Raw genomic sequence first — 13,158 nt, 5'->3', positions numbered from 1 at the left:
AAAAAAAAAAAAAAAAAAACCAAAGCTAGGGAAAGAACTAGGTCTGGGGACACACACATGGTTCTAAATATAGCGAATATTTAGCCTGTCTTGACTATTACAAAATTAGAACAGCAAGAATATTTGCAGAATTTTTCTATTTTTAGTAGAGGCAAGGTTTTGCCATGCTGCCCAGGCTGGTGTTGAACTCCTGAGCTCAAGGGATCTGCCCACTTCAGCCTCCCAAAGTGTTGGGATTACAGGTGTGAACCGCCGTGCCCGGCCATACGAAGTCTTTTAGTTGCTGAACTTGGCGCACATGCAAAGCCAAAGCACACAGCTCTGCTCGAGGTGCTGTATTTTCCACATCTGTTTCTATTTTCATGAGGCCGACATGAAAAGATTCTCATTCCAGCTGGGTCCCTGGACGACTCACTCAGCCCCTCCAAACCACAGGTCCCGTCTCCAAACTGCAGGTCTCATCTGTAAATGGGAACACGAACCCACGTCTCAGATTGTCGGAAGGATTCCACATGAACATGCAGGTGAAGCTCGGTGTGTGTCGGGGGCGGGGTGCCAGTCACTGGGCGTGGCTCTAGCCACCGCTGGGACTTCTTCTGTCCTCAGTTCTTCCGGGACTCCATGCTGGTGTGAATTTTCCCCTCTTTCTAAAGGTGCCCCTGGGCAATACACTCTGGGTTTCTCCTGCTTCCCCGGGCACCTGGCTTCCTCTCAGAGTGTACCTGCCCCAACACGATTTGTCAGAGACGGGGTTGTCATTGTCACCACCACAGTAATTACTGCCATTTATTTAGTATTCGAAATGTGCCAGGTGCTGCTCATGTCTTTTTGTTTGTTTTTTTGAAATGGAGGCTTGCTCTGTCACCCAGGTTGGAGAGCAGTGGCTCAATCTCGGCTCACTGCAACCTTTACCTCCCGGGTTCTAGTGATTCTTTTGCCTCAGCCTCTGGAGTAGCTGGGATTACAGGTGTGCGCCATCACACCTGGATAGTTTTTGTATTTTTAGTAGAAACAGCGTTTCACTATGTTGTTCACTATGTTGGCCAGGCTGGTCTCGAACTCCTGACCCCTGGCAGTCTGCCCACCTCAGCCTCCCAAAGTACTGAGATTACAGGTGTGAGCCACAGCCTCTGGCCTCATGTCTTTTTTAAAAAATAGGATTTTCATGACAGCCCTGTCTAGTAGCTACTGTTCGTGCCTCAATTTACAGGTGAGGAAACTGAGGTTGCAGAGGGTTGGTGACAAGCAACAGTCACACAGGGAGGAGGTGTGTCTGCTTCCCAAGCCAAGCTCCCACCTTACTTCCAGAGGCCTGGCCTTTGTCCCCGTGGCCCTCAGGGACAACCAGCTGCTGCTGAGGCTCCTAGGCTGGGGAGTGGAAGAAAGGACCCAAGATGCCCCACCCCTCCACCCCCACGTGCCATGAGGCATTTCCTGTCCCTCTGGGCCTTGGTATCCCTTCTGTGAAGTGACACAAGTGGGCTGTGTGATCTCCAAGGTCTCTGGCTTGCAGATTCCCATGCACTTGATTATAAATTGTGTTTATTGATTCCTGGGACATCGATGCTCGTGGGATCAACATGTCCCTGTGATCTGGGCTCTGTGGCACAGGCACTTCAGAGAACACTCTAGATGGGTGTTCTGTGGGCAGGTGAGGAGGTGCAGGCGCAGGAGGGTGTGCCGTGTGTTTTATAAGGACCTAGCTGGGGGCCTGCTCCAGCTTGACCTCACTGCGCCCGGCTAAGGTCACTGCCCTGCTGACCCAGACCAAGAGGTCCAGCTAGGGCCTGGCTACTGCGTCACTGCGTCACTGCGTCCTTCTCTTCATTCAGACTTTGAACTCTGATGACACCAAGTTGTGTGTGGCTGTGTGATATTGTGCTGGCCTAAGGCCAGAACCTGAGCAATGCCATCTTTACAAAATGCAAAACTGTTTTTTAAATAAGTTGCAACAGCTGCCCCATTCTCCTCACAATAACTGCTGGCCCTTGGAATGTCCGGAGACCCCCACCCTCATCTCCACCCAGGAGGGGAATTACAGAATCCCCTGGCCCTTGGAATGTCCAGAGACCCCCACCCTCGTCTCCACCCAGGAGGGGAATTACAGAATCCCCTGGCCCTTGGAATGTCTGAAGCCTTTTCATCCCCATCGCTGCTCCTCACCCCCACTCCCAAGGTGGTTTTTCGGGTATAAAAAGTCTTGGCACCCTCCTTTCGACGCCACAGGTTGGAGAGATGTGAGTCCTCTGTGGTCGCCGGCATAATAAATGACCCTGCAATCTGGCATACTTTTGTCTTGGTGCTAACTTTCTGTCCTCAGTCCAGTACAACAGCTGCTCAACAGTGTCTAGCGGACCATGGGGAGGGGTGTGCGGGTTGGAGCCAGGGAGCAGCGGGCTGCCCACCTCACTGCAAGGGCTGCCCTGGACCGTCATCCAGAAGGAGGAACAAGTGCAGCAGGCTCAGCAGAGCCAGTGTGAAGGCCGTGCCCTGTGCCAGGGGCCCAGGTGGTCTCCACTGTGCCCAGCCTTACCTCGTCTCCTTCATGGCAGCCCTGGGGAGCTGGAAGGCTGGGTATTGCCATCACCCCACTTATGGCTGGGGCTCCAAGACTCTACGAGCCTGGTGCAGGCGCCCGGTGGGAAGCCAGACCCCACTCCCAGTGGGACAATGCTGATCTGTTGCTGGCCCTACCTGCAGGTGGTCCCTGGCACAAGCTGCTGCCCATCAGGGCACAGGGTGGGCTCATCCCCACATCAGCATGGGCATTCCTGGGCATATGAGAATAACTGTATTTTTCTTTTCTTTTTTGGTGGGGGACGACGGAGTCTTGCTCTGTTGCCCAGGCTGGAGTGCAGTGGCGCGATCTCGGCTCACTGCAACCTTTGCCTCCAGGGTTCAAGTGATTCACCTGCCTCAGCCTCCCAAGTAGCTGGGATTACAGGCACCCACCACCACACCCGGCTAATTTTTGTATTTTTAGTAGAGATGGGGTTTCACCATGTTGGCCAGGCTGGTCTCGAACTCCTGATCTCAGGTGATCCACCTGCCTCGGCCTTTCAAAGTGCTGGGATTACAGGTGTGAGCCACGGCACCTGGCCTGAGAATAACTATTTTTCTATTGAAAAAACAACTCTGCTCTGCTTACAGGGCTCCTGCTTGACCTCCTGTTTTGAAAAATTGGATTCTTAGAGGAAATGAGCACTCTGCAAGTTTTAGTTCTCCAAACGTGCACGTTCAATCTCCACTGCTTTCCAAAGGCAAGGTCAGACAGTGGCTAGCACTGCCCAGAGGCCGCGTTACTAAGAACATTTCAGTGGTGCTGGGGCTGCCAAGGGCCTGGGGCTGGGGCTGGGGCATTTTCTTTCACTACAACCCCCGGGGGGTGGTCAGTGTCCTCTCCCCTCTCTGAGCAGACTCAAGCATTGAGCTTGTATTTCTCTGCACTGGTTCCCATTTCAGTAGTAATAGGGACCCTCCCAGCACACGAGGTGATGTCTGTGATGTGGCCCCAGGAGCAGGCTAGGGGTTAGGGGGCTGAAGCCTCATGTGGGAAAGCAGCACCCCCACCAACCAACCCTCCACCCCCTTACCCCACTGTCTCCACACCCCTTTCTTCCTGCTGTGAATTTCTCTGTTACCAAGTGGCCCCGTCAGATGTGGGGTTTGGGTCAGTTAGGTGCTTCTCCCAGTAAAGCTCCCACTACGCTGGGTACTTGGTACTGTGCTGGGTAGATTTGGGGCGGGATCCTAGAGAGCATCCAGCGAAGTTGCTGCAGGAAAGGGCCAGTCACTGCCTGCCAGCCTCGGTGTGGGCCATGAGCTGACATTTCCCAAATTCCAGCCTCACTTTGTGGGCCAGGCAGCCCCTCTGACCTGTGAGCTGCCACCCTGAGCCTTTTGATGGCACTGACCCTGAGGGTTCCCTGCGGCCTTGTGTCCTCCCGAGCACCTGGCAGCCCCTCCCTGGCCTCAGAGACCCTGGCCTGGGTGCCCGATGCCCCTCACCCCTACACAGGAGATGCTGAGGTGACCCCTCTGTTGGTAAACCAAGGCCCTGGTCGCTGAGGATGGCACTGGGTTTGCACTAGGGTGCTCCCAGGTGCTGACCTTGGCTCTGCTGTGGTTCTGTACCAGGCATGGCTGGGGTGCTGAGCAGACAGAGCCCTGCCCTCCCGAGCCCCAGGTTTTCAGAGGAGGCAGGAGGGGGAGGTGGTGATAGCAGGACCAGAGCAGCACCAAGGGCTGTGTGGGCCCAGCTGGGAGGATAGGCTCTGCCCGGGTGCAGGCCTGGGGGCCTCCAGGAGGAAGAGGCATATGAACCCTGCTTTGTAGGATGATCAGGGTCAGGTCCCAGGGGAGCATGAAGGCAAAGACTTAGGGTGCTGTTAGGGCCTCTGGGTCACACAAAGGTGACCAGTACCAGGGCTGGAGGGCAGGGGGCCTGGCTGGGAGGGAGTCGTGCTGCTCTTTTCCTGCGTCCCCCCACTTCCTGCCCAGCCTCCCCTCCAAAGGAGCCCCTGCTCTCTCCAGCCTCAGGACCCTCGGTGGTCCCCAGAGGGCCAGCTATTGAGCTGTCCCAAGGTCACTCAGGATGTCCAATAATTGTCCTAACACTTTACCTGCTATGGAACAGTAATGAGAGGGTTTTCATTATTTGCGGGTGAGTGCTCCTGGCAGATGCCGACAGCCAGCAGATGTGGAGAGGCCGAGGTGATTTGTAAGGGCCGGTTCATCTGATGCACGGTAATTGCATTGGGTGACGTTGTCACTCAGAGGCTCGTCCTGGCCTGCTGGGATAAGGTAAAGGTCAGTTCAAAGATCCAGTTTGAGCTGGGCACGGTGGTTCATGCCTGTAATCCCAGCACTTTGGGAGGCTGAGGCAGGTGGATCACCTGAGGTCAGGAGTTTGAGAGCAGCCTGGCTAACCTGGTGAAACCCCATCTCTACTAAAATTACAAAAATTAGCTGGGCGTGGTGGCAGGCACCTGTAATCCCAGCTACTCGGGAGCCTGAGGCAGAGGAATCACTTGAACCCGGGAGGCAGAGGTTGCAGTGAGCTGAGATCATACCACTGCGCTCCAGCCTGGGTGACAGAGCGAGACTCCATCTCAAAAAAAAAAAAAAAAAGATCCAGTTTGGCCACAGGAAGTGGGAGCAAATCCCCACTCACTCCCATGGGACTCCTGGGGAGGAGGCAGCATGTCAAGGCGGGAGCCATGGTCAGAGGGGCTGTCTGGCAGCCAGGACCCTACAGAAGGGCCCCTCCCCAAGGTTCTTGGGTGGCGGGGTGGGGAACAGCCCATCCCAGAGCTGGCTTGTCCCTCTTTGCAGGGGTTCTATTTGCAGCTCTTTGCAAGCCTTGCCGGGGTCCCGGAACTGTGCCTGCCTAGGGCTTTCCTGACATTGTGGAATTCTTGTACTCCACACCTTCCAAGGCCAAGTCTGTGACATCTGGCGTGGGCCCCACCAAGGGATGACAAGGATTTGCTTCCTCAGCTGCCCCAGTCGGCCTGGGCTGCCACAGCAAGTGCCATCAATGGGGGACTTCACTGGCAGATGTTTATTTTTTCACGGTTCTAGAGGCTAGAAGGCTGAGATCAGGGGGTCAGCGTGGCCTGTTTCTGCTGCGGCCCCTCTTCTGGGCTTGTAAGCAGGTGCTGGATTGCCGTGTGCTCATGTGGCCTCTGTGCGCTCGGGAAAGAGAGAGCAGGAATGCTCTTTGGTGTCTCGTCCTCCTGGGACATTGGTCCTGTCATATGGGAGTCCCACCCTTATGCCTTCATTTAACCTGAATTACTCCACAAAGGCCCCATCTCCAGATGCTGTCACACTGTGGGTTAGGACTCGCCGTCTGGGCTCGCAGGCCTTGCTGCTTACAAGCTGTGTGACCTTGGTCAGGCCTGTCTCCTGGGGCCTCCATCGTCTCCCCTCTAGAGTGGAGATAATGGTTCTTGCCTCATGGGCTTATTTACCCAGTGGGTGCTACTTCCTGAGGGCCACCTGCCAGGCACCTGACCCTTGGGAATGTGCATAAGAGACACTAAATACCTTGGGCATGAGGACCAAATCAGATCGTGGATCCTGAGTGACACCACCGTCCTTACCCCCAGAGGCAAGGTTCAATATAATGTTGTATTAATAGTTTACTCTTTAAACAGTAGTGCATACTCTCTTTGTTTTCAGTAATTTAAAATAAGGAAGAGGCAACCTGGGTCTGGTCCCTGGTCAGAAAGGGTCTCCGGTGATGGATCAAAAGCAGGTGTGGTCTGGGGCACAGAAGGATGGAACCTAAGGGGAGGGGACTTACCCCAGCATTTCGAGTCAGATTTTTCAGAGACAGGTTCCTTCTCTAAAACTAGTGCTTGATATTATGAGCATATATGTTAGATGAACTTATGTTGGTATTTCAAAGGAGGCCAGTGGCTGAAGAGTCCCAAAGTGAGTTCTGTAATTTACTCATTTTTCATCCACATCTGAAGGCATGTTTGGGATAACAGATGTGAGGCACTGTCATCTCACTGTCACACCGATTGCTCACTGTTCTGAGAAGGTCACATCATCATTCATTAGCAATAATTAGTCCCCGGGCACCCCCTGCACTTCTTCACTCACCTGCTCCATTAACTTGGGTGCAAATCACAAGTTCCAGGTGCCAATCAATGGGCGATCTATCCATAATGTACAAGGTGACGCTATTAGTTACAATATATTAACTGCCTAATTTAAAAATAAAAAAGCTATCTTTATGAAGGGCAATTAACCACTAAGTGTAATTGATCATTCATAAACCTCTGATTAGGAAAGACAAATAATAAGAAAGGAATGAATCACCTGTGCTATTGAAGAAGACGCTGCCAGCCTGTCATCTGCATTCACTATGTGGTCAGTAGATGCAAGCCGCCTAAATTGCACCCGTCAGCTCCAGGGCTGGGGGTCTGGAGGCTCATTTCAGTGCAAAAACATGTGTTTTCACCACCGAAGCCTGTCTGTTTCTGTTGGGGGTTGTGAGGAGGCTGCAAGCTCAGGATACCCTGAGGGAAGTAGTGAGTGAGGGCATTTAGACTTCTCCATCAGTCAGTCATTCAGCAACTGTTTCTGGGGGATTGTGGCTTGCCGAGTCCTGTGGGAAGCCATGGGGATGCCTTGGAGACCTGAACAGATTCATCCCTGAACTCATGGAATTTGTAGGCCAGGAAGAAAGGAAACAAATGCACAAATCAGATGATTGGAGACTGTGGTTCATGTTACAAAGAAAAACTGTGACAGAGACAGGACGGGGGCAACGTTATACAGGATGGCGGGAAGAGGGGACATTGTCCTGAGTCCTGCCACCTTTTCCCAGTTGCCGTCACCGCCGCTGCCACTTGGGGCTGTATTTGGGGCCCTCCCACAGTAGTGGGGAATCGTGCCTGGCTTACCTGCCTTCTTTTTTTTTTTTTTTGAGACAGAGTCTCACTCTGTCACCCCGACTGGAGTGCAGTGACGTGATCTCAGCTCACTGCGACCTCCACCTCCCAGGTTTAAGCAATTCTCCTGCCTTAGCCTCCCGAGTAACTAGGACTAGAGATACCAGCCACCATACCTGGCTAATTTTTTTGTATTTTTAAAAGAGGCAGGGCTTTTCCATGTTTACCAGACTGGTCTCGAACTCCTGGCCTCAAGTGATCCACCCACCTCAGCCTCCCAAAGTGCTGAGATTACAGACGTGAGCCACCGTGCCCCGCCTCATCTGCCCTCTCAGTGGTCCTCCACTCCAGTCTCATTTTCTGGCTGTCCCATCCACATACCCCATGCTGCTCGAGCTCTTTCTATCTGAGAGGATGGGGCCAGTGCATACCTGCCTGTTCACAAGGTGGGTGCCCTTCCCACCACCTGGCCTGCCCGTTCCTGCCATCTCCTTTTCTGTCGCTCAGATCTCCAGGCTGAATCCTCCAATCTTTAAGACCCCACACTGGGCTGTGTCCTTTCCCCACCATGTGGGAGAGCTCCAGGAGCGCAGATTTCCGGTGTCTGACTCCACTCTAAGGAGGTATCAGCTCTGTCTCCAAAGTCTGACTGAAGGGGAGGAACAGAATGCTCTTGACATTTCTGGGATTCAGTTCCCTCACCCATAACATGGGATAAATCACATTCACACTGGGTTGAGCTTGAGTTGAATTTTTGGCTGGGTTTCACTTGCTCAAATAGAAGTTGATTTCAAGCCGTAGTTCTAGGAACTGGGCTGACTCTATGTGTATTCCTTTCATTGGGGCCACATCTGTAAACAAAACTTGAGCACACACCTCCTCTCTGTGTATTTTCTATACATTTTAAATTACACATTTAATACTGCATTACTGTATTGCTTAGATTATAAAAAATGTGCAACTTAGCCAGGTGCGGTGGCTCACGCCTGTAATCCCAGCACTTTGGGAGGCTGAGGCAGGCGGATCACGAGGTCAGGAGTTCGAGACCAGCCTGACCAACGTGGTAAAACCCCATCTCTTAAAAAACATAAAAAATATGCAACTTGAAAGAATGGGTGAAGAGTCAAGATGTCTGCATCTTCAGAGATCAGTGAAATGTATTTGTTTAGGGACCTGTCTGAGAACAGTGCTAGATGCAATTAGCATTGTTGGTTAATTTTACTAGGGTTTCTTTAAAGTGCCTCCTGGCCCTCGGACTTGAAGCTGGATGTCTTTTCCAAGAGTCCACACTGCAGCATGATGCAGATGTCAAGTATGACCACTGCCTTGTTGGGGCCAGTTTGTCCAGGGAGGGCTCTGTGATCTGGGCGAGGGAGCCAGGTCCTCCTTGTCACCCTCGCCCTAGGTCTGAGTGACCCAACCCATCCTCCTCTGCAGGTTCCTATAACACGCTGGGGTCCCTTCCTGGTGGGTGCCAGGCCCTCTAGCCTCCTCTCCCAGCACAGAAACACCAGACCCTGACCTTCCTAGCCCAGCTTGTCACCCTCTGCTCACCCTGTTTATATTCTGCATAGCGCGTCTCTCTTCTCAGTCACAACTTGCCCTTCCTTTGCGGGGACTTTTGTTTGTGCCCACCTCACACTCCACCCTGGATGGTGTCCTGGAGATCAGGACCCTGTCCATGCTCACGGCTACAGCTCTGTGTACCAGGCCTGTGCCAGGCACGTCATAGGCGCTCAGTGACCATTTATAGAAGGGTGGGTGTTGTCTCATTTGGTGCGTTCTGAAAACTTGCCCCGGTGCAGCCCAGATTCGTGGGTCCCCTATGAAGACAGGAGGGAAGAAGCTCGGTGCCACCAGCCATTGGCAGCATCTCAGGTTCACGAGGCCTCCAGGCTGGGTTTGGGCAGGGTCTATGTCCTGTCTGTCTGTTCTGGAAGTGTCCCTGATGACTTTGGCAAACCTTTCTCCATGGATAGTGATGAGAAGACAAACCTTGCCACGGGCCCTATGCCTTTGTACTTTTTGGGAAATATGGATCCAGAGTTAGTAAAGTGCAGCTCACTTGCAGTGGAATTACTAAGTGTGGTGGAAGAGACAGAGAAATAGCTGTGGACACTCAGAGCTGAGTGAGGATTGAGCCTGGCTAAATCACATTCATAGCCTGGCTAGAGATTGTGGAGAGGAGGCATTGCATGGATCTCAGGGGCTGGGGAGAAGTGGCACAGGTGGGCCCAGCATGGTGGCTCATGCCTGGAATCTCAGCACTTTGAGAGGCCAAGGCGGGTGGATCACCTGAGGTCAGGAGTTCGAACTAACCTGGCCAACATGGTGAAACCCTGTCTCTACTAAAAATACAAAAAGCTATCCAGGTGTGGTGGCAAGCGCCTGTAATCCCAGCTATTCTGGAGGCTGAGACAGGAGAATCATTTGAATCTGGGAGGTGGAGGTTGCAGTGAACTGGGATTGTGCCACTACATTCAGCCTGGGTGACAAGAACAAGACTCCTTCTCAAAAATAATTAAAAAAAAATAAAGAAGTGGCCCAGATGGAGAGACGGGGGGACAGAACTGCATCCCAGGCAGGGGGAGAGGCACTGCAAAGGGACCTCAGGAAGCCTCAGGTGTATAAAGTCCAGTGAGGATGGAAAAGGGTTGTCAGGGCATGGTCTGGGGTCCTCTGAGAAGGGGTCTGCTACAGCCCAGAAATCCCAGTGTGTACACACCCGGGGTCAGCCAGGGCCCCCCGGGCTCACAGTGGCCTGGCCTGCTCTGGGCTTTGCTGGCTGCCTTTGGAGAAGCACCGCTCAGCCTCCTTCAGAGGTCCCACCCTCCCGTGCTGACTCCCCGGCCCTGTGTCTCCCTGCTGCAGACTGAAGCGCTCCCAGCTGAAGATCAGGTTCTGCACCAACGAGTCGCAGAAGTCCCGGGCAGAGCTGGTGGGGCAGCTTCGACGGCTGGGATTTGACATCTCTGAGGGGGAGGTGACCGCCCCGGCACCGGCAGCCTGCCAGATCCTGAAGGAGCGAGGCCTGCGACCGCACCTGCTCATCCACGACGGTAGGCCTGCCGGGCGCCAGGACCTCACGGGGGTGAAAGCTCCCATTTCCCAGGGTGGGGGCTGTGCAGAGGGCCTCTGTCACTGGGCTGGACCACTGAGAAGGACATAGAGGTAACACCTGGTTCCTGCCACCAATGCTCATGGGTGGAGGGGTGGAAACCTCATGGGACTTTCTGCTGGGGCTGGGGGCAAGTTAGGACCCAGCCCTGTCCATGCCTTGGCCTCATACCAGAGGCTCCTTAGGGCAGGTTCCAGTTGGCTCCTGGGAGGAAAACCCTAAGCTGTTTTTCCTGATCTAGGATGGACCAAGGGTCCAGGGAATTTTTCAAGGGGGCGGAGTTCTGGCTCCCGTTGAGAAAGAGACAGAGAGAGAATATAAATGAGAAGCTGCATTGAGCTCCATAGCTTCTAATGTTCTAATGTCTGGCACTATAGCCTTGAACTATGTGAAAACAGTCCTGCTCTTTGGAACAGTTTGGAAACGGCCGTAAGAACAAGATTTGCATCCTGATTTTAGTCTAACTGTGAGAACAGAGCCCGTTTGACCCTCAGTGGGGAGTTTTTTTTTTTTTTGGAACAAAGCAGAAGGAACAATATTATCTGGTGCCTTCTGAATATTTAAAAAGAGGAGACATTAGCAATTCCGGACACTTCTCCATTGGTCCACTGCGCCCTCTTCCTTCCTGCTCACTTGATATTCTTATTTTTACAAACCACTAGGCAGAGGCAAGCGTGCTTTTTGCCTTTCCAGGGCAAGGTGGGGGCTCTCAAGAAGTGGCAGGTGCTCCCTGGAAAGTCCAAATGTCAACTTCATAGCCCTGGGGCTGGTTAAAGGTGACACGCCTGGCCTTTGGAAATCATATTTCTCAAAATTCTTTCTCTGTAATCTAGGATCCCTGCTAGTGTCTTTAGAACATGGTCTTCAAAGAAAGAAGATTTAGGACAAATTGTCTTCCCCCAGCCTCCAGAACAGGGTTGCTGGACATGGGAGTGGAGCTGAAGAAGCCGGCAGGAGAGGGAGGGGGCATCTGCTTGGAGGGTGGCCTTGGCCAGTGAATCAGACAAGCAGACGGCACAGCTGGGAGGCTGGAGGGAGGATGCCCTTCCTCAGCTCTAATCCCGCTCTGTGTTTTCAATAACTACAGCTGTGTTTTCAGACTTGGAATTTCTTTTGAATCATTGATGGATTTTCTGTCTAACATTTTATGAAAAATTTCAAGCATACAGCAAAGTTCAAAGAATTTTTACTTGGAATAGTTTTTTCTTTGAGATAGAGTCTCACTGTCACCCAGGCTGGAGCGCAGCAGTGGTATGATCTTGGCTCCCTGTGACCTCTGCTTCCTGGGTTCAAGCGATTCTCCTGCCTCAGCCTCCCACATAGCTGGGTTTACAGGTATGCGCCATCACACCTGACTAATTTTTGTATTTTTAGTAGAGATGGAGTTTCCCCCTGTTGGCCAGGCTGGTCTTGAACTCCTGACCCCAGGTGATCCACCCCCCCTTGGCCCCACAAAGTACTGGGATTACAGGCGTGAGCCACGGTGCCTGGCCTTACTTGGCATAGTTTTATACCCTTCACGTAAATTGTCAATGATATTTTTTGATATTTTCTTCACTATGTATCCATCCATCTTCCATCTATCCATGTTATTATTTAGAGGCATTTCAGAGTAAAATGCAGACATAGGTATGCACCCCGAAACTCTTCAGCATATCATTAGAGTTTGGTATTTGTTTATAGTTTTTCCTGTTGATGTGAAATTTACAAACAATGAAATGTACAAACCTCAAGGGTACTTTTGCTGAGTTTTGACAAATGCCTGCACCCGTGGAACCCAACCTCAGCAACATCTGGACCATCACCGTCACTGACAGCTCTGACAGCTGCTTCATGCCTTCCCGGGTGGTCTCCACCCCTTGCCTCCTTGGAGGCAACCACTGTTTTGATTTTTTCCATTATAAATAAGTTATCCTATTCTAGAATCTTATGTAAATAGGATCATACAATATAGAATTGTGTTGGGGCCTCCAGTGCCACCCCCAGGCTGAGTGATTCATTAGAAGGACTCACAGAACTCAGAAAAGCTGTTACACTCACAGTTAGATGTATTATCGTGAAAGAATAAAGATTAAATTCAGCAAAGAGAGGAGGCACATGGGCCAGAGCCTAGGAGAAGCCAGGCGTGAGCTTCCAGTTGTCCCTTCAACTTGGAATCCTACTGGGGCACGCTTGATTCTTCCAGCAATGATGTGTGACAACCTGGGAAGTGTTGGCCACCAGGGATGCTCACGGGAGCCTCAGTGTCCAGGGTTTTCGTGTAGGCATTAGCACCTGTGTGACTGACCTTAGTGACTCAGTCTCCAGCCCTCCAGGGTCCAAACTGGTACAGCTTGGCCAGGGCCTCAGGCATGCAGAAACAAGCATTCACTGCAAGCCAAGCTGTTAGCACCCAGGGCCCACAGCCTTGGGCATACAAAACACGTTTTACCAGGTAGGATATTGTGAGGGCTCAGGGGTTATCTCCTGGGAGCCAGTCCTGAAGACAAGCCTGTTTTGGAATGTGTAGGGTTTGAGCAGCAGTCCTGGCAAGTTAACCCTTTTCTTTACAGTAGTCTTTCGTGTAAGGATTCTTTTTTTTTTTTTTTTTTTTTTTTTTTTGGAACTTATAGTCTGTTCTAGTGAACAGAG

General features: G+C 52.1%; 1 protein-coding gene and 1 non-coding gene across 3 annotated transcripts in view; one reads left to right on the top strand and one right to left on the bottom strand.

The window, feature by feature from the left end:
• LOC119466863 lies at positions 1-129 on the bottom strand. The gene has a single exon (XR_005195365.1). It is a non-coding gene; the product is annotated as a small nucleolar RNA SNORA72 (small nucleolar RNA).
• The window catches only part of LOC108282091 (phospholysine phosphohistidine inorganic pyrophosphate phosphatase), a 152,300-nt gene that overhangs the window by 12,108 nt on the left and 127,034 nt on the right, over positions 1-13,158 (top strand). For both annotated transcript variants that reach the window (XM_017497857.1, XM_017497856.2), the window contains exon 2: positions 10,281-10,468. In XM_017497857.1, the coding sequence (XP_017353346.1) occupies positions 10,281-10,468 (188 nt within the window). The remainder of the gene's footprint in view (positions 1-10,280; positions 10,469-13,158) is intronic.

The sequence above is a fragment of the Cebus imitator genome, unplaced genomic scaffold (assembly GCF_001604975.1).
Source record: "Cebus imitator isolate Cc_AM_T3 unplaced genomic scaffold, Cebus_imitator-1.0 Scaffold235, whole genome shotgun sequence".
Lineage (NCBI taxonomy): Eukaryota > Metazoa > Chordata > Mammalia > Primates > Cebidae > Cebus > Cebus imitator.
This window is presented reverse-complemented; position numbering and strand designations above follow the sequence as displayed.